The sequence below is a fragment of the Acyrthosiphon pisum genome, chromosome A2 (assembly GCF_005508785.2).
Source record: "Acyrthosiphon pisum isolate AL4f chromosome A2, pea_aphid_22Mar2018_4r6ur, whole genome shotgun sequence".
Lineage (NCBI taxonomy): Eukaryota > Metazoa > Arthropoda > Insecta > Hemiptera > Aphididae > Acyrthosiphon > Acyrthosiphon pisum.
Genome location: NC_042495.1, coordinates 74361433 through 74385098, shown reverse-complemented (window position 1 = coordinate 74385098; position 23666 = coordinate 74361433). Strand labels below are relative to the sequence as shown.

General features: G+C 27.4%; 1 protein-coding gene across 1 annotated transcript in view; it reads left to right on the top strand.

The window, feature by feature from the left end:
• LOC100159570 (rhomboid-related protein 2) overlaps nucleotides 1-23666 on the top strand; it is a gene marked incomplete in the record, with an annotated part of 135208 nt that overhangs the window by 107545 nt on the left and 3997 nt on the right. The window contains 5 exon segments of the mRNA XM_029490741.1: nucleotides 18170-18282; nucleotides 19062-19179; nucleotides 22801-22970; nucleotides 23113-23225; nucleotides 23354-23454. Coding sequence (XP_029346601.1) covers nucleotides 18170-18282; nucleotides 19062-19179; nucleotides 22801-22970; nucleotides 23113-23225; nucleotides 23354-23454 — 615 coding nt within the window.

Genomic DNA, 23666 nt, shown 5'->3' with positions numbered 1-23666 from the left:
TGATATTTTCGTTTTTTTAAGTTTTTTTAAAAATAATGTCCATAAAAAATGTTCACTTGGTCAAAAAACTTATGTGTATAAAAAATGTAATACAAAGTTCCCCGTAAGTTGTTGTTATGGGAAATTAAAAATAAGTTGATCCTTAATCCACAACATTTATTTATGAATGTGAACATTTTGAATTTTGACATAATTCGTAAAAATCACGAAAATTTGAAAAATATTTTGATTAAGAAATTCACACCACATCTTTATTTTATCTTTTTCTATACTTGATAACATTTTCAAAATATTTTGTCGCGAGTTGAGCTGTTTATGGATTTTATCAAATTTCAATTCTTTTAGTTTTAGATTCTGGTGGAGCGAGGGATCTAGTGGTTTTTCAATAGTGTTTATTTTTTTTATCCTGTGTACAAAATTTCTACTGGAAGAGGTGCTTTGATTTCAACATAGAGTATCTTTACTTTTAGAAAATTGGATCAAGATGGTACTTTAAACAGGTAATTTTTGTAAAAATCAATAAATATATCAAATTCCATATGTATTTAAACTTTAATGTTCAAATTTCTACAAAATTTATCATATGATTGAAAATGTACGAAAAAATGAATTCAGCAACTAATGCAAAAAATAAAAGTTGCAGTAACAAAAATGCTATTTTTATATCACTAATAAAATTATATTATCTAATAGGTATTAAAAAGTATTTAAGGAAAATTAAATAAACACCCGTATTTTTATTCAAACATTTATAATATAATTATCATTATAAGCAATTCCTTCTTTTTATTCAAGAAATCCTCAAACGATTATTTGCCCATCTATAATTCAAAAATTGTATTAGTTTATATTTATCTCACCCAACTTATTCTTATTAGCTTTGTTATTTTTATTTAAACTTTTTTTTTGCTTTTGGAGAGACGCAGACAGACCGGCCAATTTCAAAGATCCCGTACTGATTGGCCCAGTAGACCCTTAAATGCTTCCTTTGTCTCCACTTCATAAATTATGAGTAAATGGATTGATTTATATAATAATAATAAGTGGTGAATAATATTGAATCATTTAATTTTACGTTAAAAATTTGTAAAGTTATTAGAACCTTAATCGAATGCTACTTTATGTAGAGTTTAATAGTTTATAAGTTAAATAAATCTCAATAAATGATGTTGCATAAAATATTTAGGTACAAATAAAAAATAATAAGGAAATTGTAAATATAAATTAATTTTTACAGAAAAAATGCTCATAATTATTTTAAAAGATTTATTTGTTTATCTTGGGATATTATATTTTTATCACAATTGCTGTTTTTTAGCCAGTATTTAATCATTACGAACAAATATAAAAACAAAAAAGGCGGGCAAGTTGTTGTCGCTCTGCTATACAGTAGATTGCAAGTGGGTCACTGTGATGGATGGTGTTAAATTTGAATTCAATGATATAATATCATTGCATAAGAAAAACTATTCTGAGCGAAGACAGCTCATGATATTACTTAGTATATATTTGATGATATTATTGTGAATAAAGTAATTTATATATAAGCTATTTACGTGGAAACTTATTTCAAATTTTCAATCCTTATAGATATAAAAATTGAACATTTTATACATTTTTAACTACAAAATAATTATTAAATATTAAATTTGAAAATACTTATAAAAAAAATTGTGCCTATGTATTTTTAATATTTTTCAACTGCTATTGTAACAATATACCAGGAGCCTTGTATTAAATTTTCACGCACTTTTACCCAACAAATAAAATTGATTGACAATTATAGAAAAAAAAAACTAAAAAAATTGAAAACTGACAATGTCCGTAAACAGCTCAAAAAGAGTCGAAATATTTTCAAAATTTTAGGGTGTATAGGTAATGAAAATATATAGACATTCAGTGAGATTTTTATGTACTACAGTTATTCGTTTTTGAATTACAACAAAATAACAAAACCGCTACAATGAGAAATTGAGTGAATATCCAATATTGTAAAAATATGAACTGTACATCAGAGTATCAGAGTACATCTGTACACTTTTTTTATTGATAAAGATAAATAATCTTATGAGAAAAGTTGTATTACATTTTCTAATCTTAGATTTAAATAGAAAAATTTTTATGAATTTCTAACTCAAAATAATTTGCACATTTTCGTGAATTTTACTTATTTTGTCAATATTTGAACTTGTGACTAACTACTGTGACTAACAATTTTTAATTTTTTTTATCTGCCTTTTAAACAATATACTTGGAGCCTTCTAATAAATTTTCAAGCTTTTTTAACCAACAAATAAATGATTTTAGGCATTTGACGAAACAGAATTTTTGAAAAATAATTATATTTTAGCATCTTTTATAGTTTTTTTTTTTTTTAAGTTTTTCAATATTTTAATTTTTATGTATGCAAATCTATTGTAAGTATCACCACTGGGTGGCTTCTTTCTTCAAATATATTCGTGTTTTTTTTTACTCTTAGCCTACATGCTTATTATGTCAACTGTTTGTATATTACTTATTTAAAAATTTTAAAAAAATTTATGAAAATTTAATTTTTAATATATAGTACACAGTCTGGGACAGGGCCCACGAAATGCTTGTCTACTTTTCATTCATCAAACTTTAAATTACAAGTTACAACAGTTATTAGTATAAGTGTATAACTAATTATTGCGGTATTATTTCATAACTACAGATTTGTATACATAAAAATTCTCAAAAAAATATTCAGAATATAAAATTATAAAAATGGGCAAGCAGGTAACCGCTACCCAGTTGGTATACGTAATACGTGTCAAGTCTATCTCGTCATTGAGAAAATCACATAATGGATAATTGTTCAATTTGAATTCAATAATAAATCATTGAATACCTACGAATAATTATTCTGAGCGGGGACAGTCTGTCAGGCAATATATATATAAATAATATTATCTAAGCATATATTTCATTTAAATTTTAAACGTTAAATTATAATACAATTATTTAAAAATTCAAAATAGATTCAGGGCGACGTCGGGGCCTCCAGAGCCAACGATTAGCGGCCCTTTACAGGGGCATTGCCCCGGCTGCCCCTGCGGTTGTTGCGGCTGCATTGCCGTAGCGGTGTGAATGGGTTATCATCGTGGTATAAATGCCACAATAACTTAATAATACCTAGTTTAAATATCATTATTCATAATAAAATATAATTATATAAACGGAAAAGTTTCATGTCCCCCCAAATAATATTTTTAAATTACAACAAACTAACTAAAATATATTCTTTGTATATAAATATCCAATTTCGTAAAATGTTTATAAAAAACAATTGAGGTCGAATATTTTTAGATATTTGGGTTGCAGTAAGAGCAACTTTCTATTAAATGTTCAAGCATTTTGATCGAGCCTAAAAGTATTTATCAACACAAAAAAAAATGTTAAATGCCTTTATAATAAATAGTTTAAGAATAGTTTAAATATTTTAAAAATGTCAGTGTATATATATTTTATATGGAACATAATAACTTAACTATATAAGCAGTAGAATTTAAATTGGTAAATAATTTTAAATTACAACAAAAAAATCATTTGATGAGAAATATTTATTTTACGCATGAATATGCAATTTAGTCAAATTTAAACATCATAAACTCAAAACATATTTGTTGAATTACACCAAACTTTTTTTCGTAACTTTTATAAGCAAAACTTAATAAGTATGGCATTTGAATTAAGTTTTGAAATCTTAGGTATGAATATTAAACATTTTATCAATATTTTAAGTTTACAAATTTTCTCAATATGTTGTCGAACTTTGTTAGAAACTCCTAAAAAATTATTGAGGATTTACAGTAAATTTTTTTTTAATTCCATTAATAACTACTTATGAAAAACCAGCAATAAAATGTCAAGCTTTTTTACTGTGCAAAAATTGTGTTAAATAACATTGTATAAAAAAAAAAACTAAAAATGTCAAAAGTCTATAAATAGCTCAACAAAGAGTCAAAATATAATATTGTTTATGAGTAAGCTCCGCTCAGAATCTTAAATATATGTTGCTTGCTGACATTCAAAATATTAAAATATTTTAAAATACGTTGGTATTTTTTGTGACAATTAGTGTCTACAGTTAAAAAATGCACCCATTATATAAAGAAAATCTTACGTATAACGTATTACCTTTATTATACATTAATGTCAAGGTAAAATATTTTATCTACCTATATATATAAAGTTTAATTTATTATTTTAAAACTAGATAATGATAGTTAATAGTTGAAAATTATATAAAATATTACAATTTAAGCTATAATGGTGTTCAATATAGATATTAATTGAATTTTAATAGATGATAAAGCCCAGCAATAAAACAACAATTAAATTATTTTATTGAAAGGGCTTTATTATAACCAAATATGTGAATGTCTATTAGTTAATTAAATACAACTGAAGTCAATTAAAAAGCAATGAGTAAAATATAAACGTTTGCCAATAATTACTTTGATAAGATGCCTATATAAAAAAAAACCTGATTTATTAATGTTAATTATTTAAAAATTAAAGTAGTATTATTAAACGTCATCAAACTGACTTAAGTTATTCAATACATATGAACAGGAGAATTAATATACTCGTATGATTCATTGGAAAATTGGGAGTTACGCCACATTGAGTATACCTATCTGAGTGTATCATCTAAATAACCATGATTCACAAGATACATTTGGTGTTTCAATTACTAATTAGACATTTCAATTGTAGACATAACGTCAAAATGAAATGATTTTCATTGACTCATCGTAAGTATTCATTCACATCCTGTACAAATACATTGAGCGATATATTTATATACAATTTTATACTCATTGTACGTCTGTGGAATGCGAAATATGACCTCCAGGTAGTCTTGTGTGTGACACATTTTACTCTATACGTGAATGTGAAATCTATTTTTTCGCTGGGTAAAATAGTTCACTTATTTTTAGAAATTTTTAATAGTTATAACATATTGAAGACTGTTGGAAATACATTGAACTACTTTCATTTGTTTCATTGTTATACTAATGATTTATATATACATTGTGTGAAATCTATAATATGAAATTAAAATTGTAAAAATATTTAAAAATGAATCTATACTTTAAAAAATGCATAGATGAGGGGATCAATAGTACTAGAGTCTCAGTGGGGCCCAGTATTCTTGTTTCCGAGAAATTTAATAAATAAATTATAATAACAATAATAATATGGTAATGGGGTAAATATTATATAGGACAAACCAAAGGGTACAGTTATACTAGTTTTACTTTCAGAAAACTATCCATACCATTGCAGCTTCTATCACTTTTTTGGTGTAATTTACTCAAAGACAATATCACCATTTTTTCTGATTCTGCCTAATATGGACATTGTTTTCCTGAAGTTTGTTAATTTTGAATCAATTAATATGAATAGTAAGAACTAAGAAGTAGATATTTTAAAGTCACTTATAAATAGAAATGTACGTTCGTTATTATTTTCACGCTGGGTCTAGCAATAATTTATTGTTGCCCAGCATGGCTGCATAGGCATTGGAAATCTTAAGGATGGCCCTGCGACCTATATACTTATATGCATTTTTAAATTTTGAATATAATTGTTAAGATAATTATTATCACTATTATTATTACGATTTCGTATTTATTTCCATATTATCACTCAGTCTCCGTGTATTTATAATTATATTATAATATAACCATATCCAAGTTTATATACTAAAATGTGTTATTTACAATATAAAGTTTGTTCTTTTTAATTTATATGTACCTAGTTACAAGTTTATATAATTGATATTATTTATATTTAAATATATTTTTATAAGTTACAATATTATAAATTTACACAATGCTATATAATAGCCAAGTCATTGAAGCAAATAAAAAATAAATTTAAAAAAGTTAAATATTTAATTCAAAATTATCAACCCTTTCGTAAATTATTTTACTCAACATTTTAATTTAGGGTTAAAGATAATTATTTTATTTGATATAGAAATATGGAATAATTTATTTTTTAAATATAAAAGATATTAAAAAATATTTTTCAACCCACCAATAAAGTTGTAAATTAAATTCTACCTATGTATCTTTGGATATATCTATTATTATTATAACATTTCTTAATATATTAATAATCAAATAAAAATTTAAAAAATATTTATTCATATATATGTACTTATAATTAAATGCATAAATGCAATTATAAAAATGTGTCTTTTGTTTGTTTATATTTTTAGTGATTTTAGACATGGTGATATTCATACTACATAAGTTGCACATACATTTATAAGTTAAAACAATTTCTAATTAACGTAAATATTAAACAAAATAAAGTTGATGTTTGTAGACGTTTCTATACATATTATGAAATATTATATTACAGAGTACAGACTTTACAGTAATTAAATTAAAATTGCCTGTGCCGTTAAAAAATAATGTAGGTACTAATTGCAGGTACATAAACCAAGAAACTTATTGTTCCCTATTCGTATTAATAACTAATTAACTAAAATCATAGTTTACTATTATAACTACCAACTATTAAAGTATTAACTATTGTACATACCTATAAGTTCCTATACCTATAAATTGTAGGTATATCAGTAAGAGGTTAGAGAACGTTACCTATATACGCATTTTACATTTAGGAGAATCCATTTTACTATATATTCGTTTTTAGTACTAGATAGAAATGATTTATTATCAAATTTAAATGTAAACAATTAGTAGGTACGCGATGGTGGGGTAGTTCCGTACTAGAATCAAAACCGTATGGTAAGGTTTTCTGAACATTGAGTCAAGAAAGAAAAAAAAATTATTATGTTTACTTATTCATGACTATATATTTATTGTTATCGATAACTTAAAAAACTGAAAAATAACTTAACTAAAAAAAGTTTTAACCACATATATTTTGTTATAAATTCCCGCTCAAATTCATATTATCACAAAATATATGTACCTAATCACTATTTTTTTTCATAATTATTATTCAAATTTTTTATATTTCATTTTGTTTGGTATAATAAAAAAAATATTCTTAAATTACGAAAAAGGAAGTATAAATTATCTACTTAATAATATAATTTGGAGAAATATTGTTTATACTTATAATTACCGTTACATTAAAACTATGCACCTATTCTGGAGCAAAACTGTTGGGGTAAAACAGTATTAAATTTTTGTATGGTGAAATTAGAATATCGCAAAAACAAACTTCAAAATTATTGGAATCTGAAATATACCAAAAGACTATTTGGTATTAAGGGGAGTATCGCCCCTATAAGGGCAGGTGGTTAGGTCACACGTATGTTAGCTGTTATGTTTTTTAATTGTTAACTGTTGTCCACGCCGTTGTATGTAATCTATAGGCTTAGGTATATGAACTCATCCAACTTTCCCCCCTTCACCAGACCCCGAAGTGATCACCCTCCCCCTCCACCGCCGTTTTGGTAGACTATTTCCACCCATGATAACAACTATTTTCGATCACAAAACCATCTATACGGTTTTGCTGCAAGATTAGTACGGTTTTACACCACATGTGAGGCAAAATCTTATATTTAAGTAATTCCAAAATTTAGATTATATTTGTGTTCATGTTAATATTTTTTTAAAAATGCTTAGATATTATTGAAGCTGACAATATTTTTAATATAATTACTAAATTACGCGATCCAATTTTAAATTCTTAAAATATTGTAAGTTCTACATATTATTAGAAGTTAATGTGGTTCTGCCTCGCCTTCCCTTAGGTACTTCAAATAACATTATCTAATCTAGGGCCCCAAGTTTGTTAATTGTTTATCTTATATTTTAATTTTGAAGCAAGTTTTGAGCAAATGTATATATAAAATTGAATAATCTGCTTTTGTATAACAAACGATTTATTGTATGCAATATGACAATATAATATAAATTTATTAATTATTAATTATTAATCCATTAACTTATTTTTATTATAAAAGTAACACAATAATACAGCGGTCTCGGCCTTTAAATATCCAAGTGGAAATTACCAAGTACCGTACCAGTTTTAAAAGAGATTCTTTAAAATTAAAATATAAAAGCATAGTTATAAGTAAATTACATACTTTTATTGTAAATAGAAAATAAGGAACTCAATAATTGTTATATATGTTGTTATTGTATTGACTTATTGTTTACTTTTGTTTTAAAAACATTTTATTTACGTAGGTATTGATACCCTTCTATAGTTCTATAAATTTTTCGCTTACCTACCGGCTACCACTACTTGTGAACCGCTTCGACATTGCATATACATATTTTAATGTTGTTGTATATTTAACTAAGCATGGTAAATCGAAATAATCGGTTTAAGAAACCAGCGAATTCATATCGTAATTTGTAGGAGTAGGTAGGACCATAGAAAATAATAGAAAATGTACAATAGTCATGTACTTATGTGTAGTCATTATTATTACTATAACTTATAGTATAAGTATAGTTATGTTAACTGCGTTATCGTTGACGTGCCATCAGCACGAGCCGCTAGTTTCGCTACGATCGTTGTATACCGAGTTTATACAGCCAGCGTCGTGGTTAATGAGTGGGGAGCTGATACGGTGTCAAAGTGGTTTAGGGTTGGTGAAAAGGCGGACCGATTATTTCCCGACGTCGGCCCCTTCAGTCTGTCCAGTTGTCGCGGCGGTAGTTCACTGTGCACTGCGTAGTTATCGACTTACTACATTTCCTCCGCAACAATCAATTTCTTCGGGTTTTTGTATTGTAATTTTCGTTTTATTGTTTCACGTGATTTATATCTTCGTACATTTAGTTTTGTAATGCATAATTTTAACAACACGTCTTATTCCGCAATAATGATTCCAGTAACCATGATGTATTCTATTATGTGCAATATGTGTCTCTATAATGAGGGTAAGTTTGAAAATTTTTAACTTATCAGTTTGTCTTATTAAATTTTTGTCTCAAACGGATAAAATCTTCAAGCAGGTGTATATTATAGTATGTATATTGTATCGATTAAATTCAACAAATTTTAAGTCCAAACATTTTAGTTAAAATATATTTCTTAATATAATATGGGTTTTTTTAAGTGTCCATTATAATAATGAGAATTATTTATGGTCATATAAAAAGTGTTATTATAAACATATTATACAGACTAAAAAAATTATATCTTGTGTAAATTATCAATAATCGAAAATTAGTGTTCGTAGAGCAATAATTGTTATTCTTTTTTTTATTTCCTTCACATTAAAAATAATAAATGTTAATCTTATTAACAAGTAGGTAGTATTAATTTAGTAACTAATATAGATACATTTTTTAAATTATAACTTTTAAACAGATGTGTTAACATAATATTATAATAACATACTAACTTAAGTAGTGTAGATGCTCGATTTCGTTCAAATTCTTATTTAGTATTTTTAGTTTTAATAACTAGATTACAGTAATAAAATTACAGTATTTTATTGATTAATAAAATGTTTGACTGGACTTTAACGTACAGCGAAAACACGATTCAGTTGATAAGCAGAATAAAATATAATAAAATAATTTTAATTTTAGTCTGTTAAGGGTTATTTATATTAAGTACATTTTTCATTGAGATAATAAAATACCTGTACACTGTATATCCCACATCGATAGTTAAATTAAAACAACGATTAAGATTAGACCTTAGACGATTAGATTATAAAGAAAATATTATACAAAATATTAGACGATAGCCAATATTGATTCTTGCTGGATTTATATATGTACACTGTGCATATTATATTAGATAGGTATGTATCTTATTATGCAATATCAATAAATACTTCAACGTGTTATTGCCTTATATGTAAGGCCTACGATGCTTAAAAATGTACCAACTGTTTAATTTAATTGAAATATTTTGTTATTTCTTTATATATTTCTTCTTTATATACATTAAATAATTATTATCTATTAGTTTTTTAAAAAATATTTTTCTAAGGCATAGTGTGTGTAATTTCTTTTTAAATTAAAAAGTAGTACCTTAATCGAATTAGTTTTCATTGAGAAAGACGATCATTAAATTAATGGTATAAGACATAAGTACATATTATTCTCCCTGCAAACTGAAAAAATATTGAATGAATTAATAATGCATGTGACTTAAAAATTTGACATAAATCAGCCGAAAATATCGGATAAAATAGCTTCACTTGGGGTCCTTTGTTAATCGTGGTTAATTATCAATTATAATTACTTTTATTACGAATAGTATAAAGAGCTGTTCATAAGAAAATTGTTCAATTGGCAATCTTCAGGTATAAGTAATAAAACGTTTCTTGTATATTATACAAGGTATTATAATAATATAGGGCATAGGTACGCCTTAATAATTTATACTACTTGTGCCGAGTTTATGGATAAAATGTTGTTTTCGTAAATATTCAACTAAATCGTTATTGACACGCAACTACTTAACAAAACACTGGAATATAAATATGCAGTAATAAAAATCAATATTTATGTATTTAAAAAATTGTTTACAAAACATTTTTAAAATTATTTGTAATGAGATAAAATCGACGAAAAAAAAATCCAACGTATGTACTATAAATTTGTAATTTAATGGATTAATGATTATTGATTATGTATAATAGGTATTATATTGAATATATATAATATTATGATCTATATATTATACAATAGATATCATCAACCATAATTTTATTTTACATAGGTACCTACAGACTATTCCTTTAGGTAGTACCTACTTTTAAAAATAAATTGATACATTTGTTATAGTTAATTAATTCAGTGTTGTAAATTCTAATTTAATAAAATAATTATAGTCAGTGACATAAATATTATGCTTTATATTATATTATACCATTGCCATATAATTAGTTATCATTTTGTACAAGATGACAATTTATTTAACTTACATCCGATTACTCAGAACCTACTTTACAATACCGGATACCTATTTTTTAATAATTTATTCTACCCTATATTCATATGAGTTCATAAATTCATTAAATACGGGCATTAGGAAAAAAAATTAAAACCAAAAAATGTTAATCGATTATTAGAACGTGAACGAAGATATCAGAAACCAAATTGACGTTTTCGATACCCAGCTATTATAAAGTAACCAAAGGGGTCTCAACGAGATGATCGATTACTTCGGTCTGAGTGTAGTATTTGAGAGCTTCTGCATCCCACGTACAGAGTATACGTTTATTGGCTTGGTCGGTGGTCTAAGATGGGTTAGAATAATAAAAAAAAATATTGGTTTTCCCTTTTATACGCTTTCAATAAAATTAATAAACCAAATCAAACCATTATGTTGCTGTTATGAGTTTTTGTGAATACGATAACAATTTAATTAATATTGTTAAATTAAGCGACATAAATCTATAACTTATTATACCTAGTAATATATATATAAAATATAATATACTAGTTGTAATATTATAACATTACTTCAATTTCGATATTAATCATAACAATTTAGTAAATATTTTCAGCTTGGTTGTTTTAATTTTTTAAAGATTTAACGTTTGACGTTTATAACCAAATGTTAAATATTGTATATGGGTACATAGGTACATTGCATTATTGTACGTATTAGTCACTACAGAGTAACAGTAATAACGTGTAACCTCTACCTAATAGAGCATATAATAATATTATAATATACGACTATGGTATACGATGTGTATAGGTACCCACATACGGATCCGTATTTCGATCATATTATTATTAGTGTTGTGCAAAATCTTATCATCGATGTACGCGTGTTGCGAGCGGTAGACCGGAATTGCGGCGGCGAGACGTGCCGCCGCCGCGGCCAGTGGCTAGCCGTGCGGTCAAACGATGAGTAATACACAGCGCGCGCGTATCTCGCGGGAGGAGTACACAACACAATAATACTCTACACACACAGCACATATATATATGTATAAATATTATAATGTAGTGACGTTTTTATACATATAATATAATGTATATAAGACGTCCCCAGACAGATCTCTGCCGCGGTGCGGAGGAGAACCGTGAGAAATACGCCTTCGCATACGGGGCGGGCGCGATAGACGCACGCGAATCAAACCGTGTTTATAGCTAGATACTTAATAAAATCGGCGGTGAGCGCCTTGTATCGTGATGTGTGTGTGCTGGTGGTGGTGGGCAGCTATACGTCGACGACGTAGGACGGTCGTTTCAGAGGTGCATATGTGTATAATATATAATAATAATATAATATCCGTCTGCGCGCCGCGTGGGCGTCATCGTGGTCGTCGCACAGAGATGAGATAGGTGCAGCGTGCACCGTCCCTGCAGTGCGCGTATCAATGTGTATGTGTGTGTGCGTGTGTGTGTGCGAGTATGACTCGCGCGCGTTAAGCGTTAAGCGCTCGCCTCCCGCAGCGGGGCTATATTATATATTATAGAGCCGTCCGTAATAAAATACATAGGTACCTAATATATATCGGGGCAGAAATAATAACGGCGACAACAATAATAAGACACAAGCGACGAGGAGACATACAGCGACAGAAAGAGAGTGTGAGAGAGACAGTAGTATAGATATATTATATGATACAACACCGGGGTGTGTGTGCGTGTATATAATGAAGTTATGTAAAAAAAAAATAATAAAAAATAATAATAAATAAAAAATGATATATTATGTATACCTCTATAATATTGTATATATAATATATATACGACGATGATATTGTGTACAATATGTTGATAAATAACGCGTGTGGGGAAGCGCCACGCGGACACCGTGCCACACACGGAGCGCGGGTCGTTTGCTGGTCTCACGGCGGCGGCAGTGGCGCTACAGGACGCGCGCGCTCTGTGGACGTCGGACGTTCGCCCGGGCGGAAGCTGCTCGATATAATATTATTATGGTTTTATATTATGGTATTGTGTGTAGTACAATACTCTGCGATAGGTATACTATATACAATAGTATTGCGTACCGGGAACGATTATGCAGCAGCCCCGCGATGATGTGATTTAGATACCGTAACTGAATTCGGTGACTGTATAGTGTATACTGCATACGAACGTGTAATTCCGCTACCTACGAATCTTAGTACTAACCAAGTTTCCACCACGGGCGTATAAAACATACTGTAACATTAATAATTAAACCAGCTATAAACAATTAACAAAATTACTGTAACTAAATTTTTTTTTTAACATTTAATTTAGATAAAATCATAGGTACTATAATAATAATCAATGTTATTAATTTATTATATGTATGTTTTATATATGCACGTGGTATACCGAACTCTGTTACATTTCTTAGTGACCAAAATGTGGTTGATTAAGTTACGGTGTGTAAATATGATCCCGGGGTAGGCGTAAGACGTACACGCCAAAAACGTACGTGTAATAAAAATAAAAAATATATATAATAATTATAATACTTAGGTGGTAAATACATATTAATAATTATATATTTAACTATTTAACATATTTTATCATATAAGTATATACGGATTATCTGGCGTGTCGGTTGGCCAGTACCGTTTCGGCACATGCAACGTTTGTTCACGTGTCGTCTGCTTTTCGAACGTTGAAAAATACAAAACAAAAAGAAAGAAAAAATCAATAATAAAACGACGCGCGACCATGTCGTTTTGATTTGCCGCCGCCACCACTACCACTACACTCGACGCCACCGATAAATCTGATAGAAGACGTATCTAGTCTTATTATTCAGTTATATACTTCTATATACGGTTTATGTTTATTTATCCGCTGCATGTATGATGTAAAGTGTACCTATACGTAACATCTTTGATTCTCAACCTCCTTAAGACACTGTATGGACTGTATAGCCTATAACACCTGTATAGTATATTAAATATATGTACAATTCCGCTTGAGCATTGTGCTGTAATTTATCTATATATATTATATTCAGTCACTGAATTATAAAAAATAAAAAACCATCGTATTTTTATACTTATAGACTTCGAGTAACGAAAAACATTTCTATAGTCAAACCATTCGATTATTTCGAATGCGAGACACTGTTAGCGATTCGAAATATGTCATTAAATGTTACATTTTCCTGTTTGGCTATTTCCGTACTAGACACTCATTGCTCATCCTCTAATCTTCAACTCCAAAAATAACACAAATTTGTCGTGGAGATCATAAAATGGATTTTAATTTTTGTCTAATTTGAAAACTTGTAAAACAACTTCCCCCTTTCTGAACTACTCTTTATAATATATAATAAATTAATATAATATATTATGTTATATTACTTACATATAGGTTTATATAATATACCAGGCGACCTATTTTATTTAATTTATTTATTTATTAATTAATTACGCCCAAGATGAGCAAAAGTTACAGTAAATAACATGTACAATAAATAACATTACATAGATGATAAAGAATATAGTAAACCTGTTGGATCATGAAAAAAATCAAAATTTGTAAATTTATTACAGAACATACACATACGATTTAACGCAAGAGACTCATTATTTCAAAAACTATTAATGTTTCTGAAAATATTTAAATCGTATAAAGCAAAATGTTTCTAAAAATATATATTTCTACTATTTTTTGTAATTATTATTATTATTATTTTTACCCTTTTTAATGTAAATATGTATTTTTAATTCATTATTCTAAATAATAATTATTTTTGAAGTAGGTAGTCAGGTAGGTAGGTTACAATTTATGTGTTATGACTTCAAAACTACTTATCCGAAATTTGAATTTTTAGAACGAAATACACCAAATAATGTTCTGTTTTGAAATATAAAATTTAAAATGCATGTTATCAATAAAAAAAAAAAAAACGATGAAACAAGAAAAAAATATTAAATTGTTTTTTTTAATATTTTCAAAAACATTACTAGTATTTAAAATAATCAGTGTCTTACGTTAAAGGATCACTCTGTATAATAAAAATACATAATCAGTATATAGGTTCTATGCGTAAATTTTACAATATAGAATTGGATTAGGTACCACGACTACCTATATATTTTCAAATTTAAACTATTGGGTTTTTTAACTTTGCTTTTATTTGACATAATATTAAACTTGAGAATATAGCTTTATTATATTCAGTATTTCAGCTATTTTTGTATACTTGGTAGTTGGTGTAACAAATTTATGTCGACGGGAAAATATACTGATTAACCCATACATACAAGAAGGGTTTTGTCATTAGCCTATCTAGTCGTAATCGTTCAAGTGAATAATAAGAATAATGAGAACGATGAAAAAATATGTTGTTCACCATAGAGACTTTTTAGCGTTCTTAACTAGAGGATGTACCCATGACCGTCCGTGACACCGAAAGACCTGTGATGAGAGAGTGGATTCGGTATTACACAATTCGCCGTAAACAGTAATTAGAAATTTCGTTTTTTAACCGATGATAATTCGTGTTTTTCCCATAGGAGCATTTTGGTTTTTTCAAGCATATTGCCAATCAAGCGCAGCGAAGTCTAATTAAAAAATATTTTGGTTAATATAATTTACAAAGGCGAAACTTATGAATTACCTACGCTACGACTATACAGGATGGACCAAGCGTAAAATTAAATTACTCAAACTCTATTTCTATAATGTTTATCCACTTGTATTGCGTATTCAAATAAAAAAAATGTATTATTTAAAGACTAGATATTTAGATAAACGGTATAAAATATAAATGTTTTGAATAGCGGTACTCTTTGTTTGTAAATCGATATCGAGAACTAAATAAGTCTGATTTAATTATAAGGTTTTATATAGATGTCTTTATTTAACAACAAATAATTAACTTCGGTCCACGAGAACATAAAAAATTACTACGCCGGAGTTATTAATGCATACTTGAGGAGTGGCGGCAATTGAAGGCGCTCCTTATTAATAAGAATTTATGAAAATACGATCTCCGGTTCTCACAAGCCAACCTATTAGAGTTGTATAGTACCTCTCTATGACAATATTTATGTATTAATTTTTCAATTTCAAACGTCACTTCATCAACGAGGGTTTAATTTAATACACTTATTATTTACTATACTATTACTACTCAGTACTCTTGTGCAGGGCTTAAAGTGGCAACAAGAAGAGGGGACAATGACCTCTATATATTTTAACGTTATATATTATATTATATTTATATAGTATATACACTTGTATATGAGTAAATATTTTTAAAAATATGGCGTTTTTGGACAATTTTAACGATTTATTAGTTCTATAGAAATCTGTTAATTGTTATCATTGGTTTTTAAACACACTTGAGTAGCCTAAAATTGAAAAAAACTGTTATTGTTGAACAAGTAGATATACTATTAAACAATTCTGTACCAAACTACAAACTAAATATTTTTGATAAAATATCATTATTTCTTAGTGAAACAATACACACTTTCTAAAATAAATAAATGTTTTTATCAATAAAGACAATTATTTGAAAGCAGATTTAATCATTCCAACGTACTTATTGATGTAAATGTTACAGTCTAAACTCTAAAGGGGAAGCTTTTTAATTGGTTTTAGGTGACGGGCTAAGTCCTTCCACACTTTAAAAGCCTAGCTCTTGTCACATAACACAATCGTGCATTTTACTTGTTTGCGTATATATATATACGTATTACTTATAGAAGCAGCTTGCACTCATGCCTCAATGCCTCATTGTGATTTGTAACAACCGAATACTATATATAACACTATATATTACTATATACAATACTATTTGCGTAAAAATGTTTATATTATTAAAGCTTGTAGAGCTTGATAATATGGTTTGAGTGTGATTTGATTGTGAACCGTTGTTTATTTTACGTTGGTTATATTTGTTCAACTATTCATTCATAGTTCTTTGCGTTTTCTCTCTGCATTCCTAAACTACATATTATTATACTCTTAATCGAACCGACAACGGAAATATTTCCATAACTTGGTCGTAATTCATCCAGGGAATCCTGAGAATAATAAGTGTTCTATAAAATACATACACGCACACGAACATTTTTGTATTTTTCTCTCTTTTGGCAAGATGGCCCTCATTTCATATGCGACTCGTAGCCTGGACAATCGTGCCGAAACGCTTTTGTCCTTTCCCTCTTCAGCTCTTCCGTTCAGTTTGAGGCACTGCAGTGAATTCTAAATAAAAAAAAAAACTGGCGCCGGGAACATAGCCAGCAGATTACTTGAATGTATGTTAAAAGGCATTTTGAATAATATTAATAAAAATAAAAAATATATTGCTCTATATTATTATAATACTATATAAACACGTATTATCTCATTACATAAAAGTTGTTTAACTATATCGTATACAGATATTAAAATATATATATATGGACATATAGTTAAAACGTGTAAACTATAGTGATATAGCGAAGATAAAAGAAAACATTATCTTAGATTGAATGTCAATTATAAATTATTAATGTGTGTAATATTAAAGTAGCTTATTTATAAGTGATTATAACATCTATGCGTGATGGAAAATAGAAACAATTTTGTTCTAAATGTCATAATCAAATTGGGTATTAATATTTATATTTGAAATTAAATCATCTAAATATCTAATATAGTAAAATTATATACTAATATTAATCATTGTTGATTTATTATTTTATAATTTTTACTCAAGAATATATTTTATCCATTGCACTTTTTTTCCAACACTTATAAATAAGTAATTTAATCTTACGAAAAAATATTATTTATGCATTTAAGAACTCTTGATAAAGCTGAAAAATAACTAGTATACCTATTAGTTTGACTAGATAAAGTAAGACATAAAAGATAAATAAAAATGTATTGTTTTGGAACATTATACATTATTAAAGTTATATATTTTATTTAAAAATAATTTTTAAGGCTACATGATTGTAAAGCCAATAGCTGTAATAGTTAAAAGGTAACGACAATAGGTGACCTAAGAATTAAAATAATACCTAACGCAGTAAATTGTTTTACATAAAATAATAATATACCTGATACTGTAATACATATATTACCAATAATATTTCATAAGATACAATACAATAATTTCACTGTATTATATGGGTCGTAAATTTACTCATGAAATTGTGTTTGTAATACACGGATTGATACAAATTAATTTTAAAACGTATTGTTTCACACGGAACGGTAGATGTACCTACTCATTAAAATATTTGTTTTAGATGTCCGGCAAAAGGAGGCGGAGTTTTAAATGTGCCATTCATCACAGGGACAAAGAAGTTAACAGCGAAAACGATTTTCATATTATATTCCAAGAACCAACGTTACACCAAAAGTAAGCACACACATTTACCTATAACTACCTAAGTGTAAAATGGTTACTTGTTAGTTCTTACTAGTTGTTAGACATGTAGTAATGTAACGCCTGATATTTTTTTTTCATTCCATCTTCTACAAATTGCTTAAATTTAGTATTAAAAAAAAAAAAAAAAATGTATAAATGTATTGCCCTTGTCCGATAATTTGCATAATTTATGTGTATTAATTTAACAGAATTAAGTTAAAGAAATAACAACTATGAAATAAATCTACTATAAAATGATTTTGCTTACTTGGTTTTGTCGTTATCGCTGATATTTTAGTATTGTTGGTAATTTATAATACCATATTATCAGATAAATGTGTTTGAGTTATAATATATAATTATTAATTAGCAAAATCGTTTGTATGTTCTCAGGAAAATTGAAATTAAAATCATCCATGTTAACGATTTACGATGTTTCATATTTTATTATTATAATTAAACACGAACATACTATTAACAGTTGACCTTAAAACCCAACCACCGTAAATTAAATACATTTCTAATCCAAAGTTTACTAGATCATGATAAACTGCCGACTATTTAATTGAATTATTTTCTGTAACTAATTTGTTTCCATTCTTCGAAATCTATGTCACACCGATGACTCTTACGTTATCATTGATAATGATTATCATTTCTGTTTGTCTTTTGTATTCTTAGTTCATATTATTATATTACATTCAAATAGTATATGATCTAAGTTTGTATTCTTCTACATTTATTAATGTTGTTTATTTTTTTTTTTGTAGAATGGTACGTCTAGTGGCAGAGGAGTTCTTGACGGACGAAAGAGATCGGAAATATTATGCAGACAATTATCGGTGTTGCCCACCGCCACTCTTTATACTACTCATTACAATTTTTGAGGTAAGTTTACAATGAAATCCGTTTACTATTGTTATAAATACTTCAATACTTAAATTGTATGTACAGTGGGTAAATGGACATTTTCTCTACGGACATTTTACCCCCGATACCTATATTTTTAATGCGGACATTTTCCGCTTATTTTTTTTTAATAATTGACTAATTATATTGAATTTAATAATATAATATAATTTATTATTTTATGTGAATTTTTATTTTTCAAATAAAATATAAAATAGTTTTTATTTTCATAAATATAATAGATTATAAATGTATATATTTAATCAACTGAACTACTTACTTGAAACAATAACTTAAAAAAAAATAAGCAGGTAGGTATAAAATAAAATATAATTAATAATTAATAAAAATGGTTTAAAATTCCGACATAAAAATGATACATTTGGAAATACTTTAAAAAAGTTTAAAAAAAAGTCGGTGGGAAAATGTCTGAGGGGGAAATGTCCGCGATTCGTACAGTGACATAACCAGGAATTAATCAATGTTGGGGTTGTATGGGAGGGGATGGGGGTAAATAAGTCTGGTGCGAGAAAAACGTATTTGTAGCGTAATTAAATTAAATAATAAAACATAATGATATGTACCTATTCACGATTCTCCACCAGTATCGGTTGATAAACAAAACCGTGTTTAAACCCCTATGCACACAAAATACATTTTAAGTTAAGTAAAATTGTAGAAAAAACTGAACGATATTAGGTATAGGTCGATTTATTTAAATATTTCAGAACGATGACATTTTATGTATAGGTATACCTATACACATAAACAATAATCTATTTAATACTTAGAAAAGTATTAGCATATTATTTTATATTACACTAATAGAACAAGCATTATTTTTATAATTTTTGCAAGTAGTTTTTTTTTCAAAGATGATAGTAAAACAAATTATTGCACGTCATTAAAAATAGTATAATAATAAATTACCATCATTAATGATCTCAGATGTGGCGATGTTTACCTAATACCTATATTATGTACCTACTAGACACCATGTGGCACGTGGCCTGTATTGAGAGCAGAAGTAAAGAAGGAAAAAGAAATTGTAACAGATGTCAAACGCGAGTTAAATTATACCCTTGGGGCTAAACAAGACCCAGGCTATTTCCTATTTTCAGAAAACCATTTAATGTTTACAGCTGTCTACCTTTCTAAAAAGGCATAATCCCCTCCGGATTTTTCGAGTGATTAATTCCTTTCATAGGCATATATTATGCAGCTTGCAATATCTTGTAGATATATATATTCTGAATTCCGTGCAAAATAATGAAAAGCCACATATTATTCAATGCTGATTGTATTCCTATAGAAAGAAAACCCAACGAACAAAAAAGTATAATATTGATATTGTGATTATTACAGTATTTTTTTAAAACTGCAAACACAAACTAGAAACCTATCAGTCCAAAACGTTGATGAGAATTATTTTATTAGTTCTGTATATATTTATATAATAATTCATATACAAAAAAATTAGTATGCATCACGGAAATGGATGATAATAGACTGTACTTACATTTAACTATTACAGTATATTTAACTGTAAATAATAATTACATATGCCATGACTATAAATTTAGTTTAAATAGTTAAACTTTTATAGTAAAAATAAAATAAAATAATATAAAAATATTATGTAGGTAGGTACCATGTCTTAACTTATAACAATTAACAATAATTAATTTTACTAGAATATACAAGTAGGTAGTTACCCTGAATAATATGCAGTTTACAATGACATCAATTAGAATACTAATATCAAACGCTAAATGGATATTACGTAGATATATAATAAAGAATAAATGTATGTAATAATTATACTATTCTGAGTACCTATGTATAAAAATAATAAAACGTAAAAGTAAAATTGTAAAATTGTTACGATTTTTAGTATATATTTTATATTTCTTCTAAAACGCGCACAACATGTATACCAGTAAGCATTAATCTATAATATATAAAATCCTTATTCCGTAATGTGAATATATATTATACTGTCTATTTTTGTGTGTCGTAAAAGTACTATATTACTATAATACACCCACAAGAAACGTAATGCCGGAAATCGAAACGTCTGTAAATCAAAAGGGACACGTGCTCTTATTCTGTCTGGGATTTGTCCCAAAAAAACCTCATTTATATTATATATATTTTACATATGCAGTTCGTTTTAAAATAACACCATGTTTGAATACAATAGGATATCTAAAAATGGTTTAATTTTGGATTTATTTTTGTATTTAAACTATATTACAGTAGGGTATCCAGGTGGCCAGGTATCCTGAATTTTGTTGAGTATTGCATTTAATGAATTTTGATAAATAGCAGTATAGTATAAAGCATCGCCTATTAGGTTATTTAGTATTTTATGTTATTGTTATTCACTAATATTTAATTACCAAAAAATGTACAGTGTTAAATTAGGTAGGTATTACCTTTTGTTAATTACATATTAGTGAATAACAATGACATAAGATACTAAATAACCTTTATGTTCTTCAACTTACATTTGATACATTCATGAATCACGTAAAACCGCGATGGACAAAATACAATTATATGCTAGTAGGTACCTATTACAAATTACAACGCCATCAGAAACTTGGCACATTACAAACGCTTAGGGTTAACATCTCACTTCCTTATGAACGCCGTTTCCTGTGTATTTATAATAGAACGAATTAAGTTTAAATATACATTTTCTAAATATGTATGAATATATAACTAGAGAGAAAAGGTTATAAAATGTATTATTTAACAATTGATACATACTTAATATTTGATAACAAATGTCAATCAATTATAATTTTTTAGAAGATGATATTTTATTGTTATACTTTTGTACGTAACTACAAAACAATTTTGTACAATTTCTTTTCAACGTCCAAAGTTTTCGTTGAATAAACTTAAATTAAAAGAATATTTAAAAAACATTCTAATAAAAAAATTAATGTCTAAAAAAATGAAAGGAAGTAATAATATAGGTAATAGTGGAAATATAATTAAAATTATCATTTTTTTGTGTTGAAGACAGAAAAATAGATTTATTTATAATTTTACAATTGAATCATAGAAACCACGGATTACATTTATCTATAAAATAAAATATTAATTTATAATAATTACATAACGTTTTATTTTGTAAAATGATAACAGCATTTTTTAAGTTTAAAGGTTTAGGTCGGTTTTGAAGGTCAAAATATTATTATAGACAATTATTTCAATTATTTTCAAACAACTAATGAACAAATCAGTAGCACACCGAAATTGGTGGATTTTGGTTCAGACCCCCTTCTATAGTACCACAGGAAAAAAAATATTAATTAAAAATAGTTTTATTCCATTAATCTCGGTATCTAGTAAATAATAACTAGTTTGTATTATAATCATTTGCATTATAATATTTAAATGAATGTTAATAATAATAAAAATATAATGGACATATTTTACTTGGTTGAACTTGTTAGTTATCCCAACCCCATACCAAAATCCTGGTTACGTGACTTGTACAAGCACCGATGTATTGTTTTTGACATATTTATTGTATAATATTCAATTGTCTTACGATCTTTGTGGTATTTCTGTTCACTATTTTAGTTGGGAACCTACCTATATTACTACTCTCTAACTTTGGGTTCTACACCTGCTCCCGGTGACATATGGGCATCAGTCGCCGCTCCTGTGCCAATGGACAGCGTGTTCATATATAGACCTGACAAACGACAACAATTGTGGAGATTTATGTTGTACATGTTCTTGCATGTTGGGTAAGTGTTAAAGTGTTGATTTACATTTTTATTTTCGATACGAATAATAAATAAACTATTACCTAGTAATAACCACCTACAAAAATGTACTGTAATTTATGTTATATACCTATACGTTTTTAACTGTAATTGTTATTTTTAGTTGGGTCCATCTGATATTCAATTTGACTGTCCAATTGCTTGTGGGTCTTCCATTAGAAATGGTGCACGGTTCACTCCGAATAGGGGTTGTGTACATGGCTGGTGTGTTAGCAGGTATATGTATTCAACTTAAAGAGCTTCATATTATGTACCTACTTATATAATATAATTTCATACAACTTTTACAAAAACAATTGGAATAAATAATTAAATTTTGTTTTAACATCGATATTGTGTTATAGGTTCCTTGGGTACGTCGGTATTTGATAGTAACGTGTATCTGGTTGGTGCTTCGGGTGGAGTGTATGCTCTATTGGCTGCTCATTTAGCTAACGTTATGTTGGTAAGACCATTTATTTTATAAACTTACCTAATAAAAATACGAAAAAATGTATCAAAATAAAACTGATTTTATGAAATTTTGTAAATACAACATACCATATATATTATATATGTATATACAGAGTGATTCTCTAATCAAACAACACTCATTATTTCAAAAAGTGTAAGTTTTTTGAAAATATTTTTTTTACATACTTTTCAAGTTGCTTATAA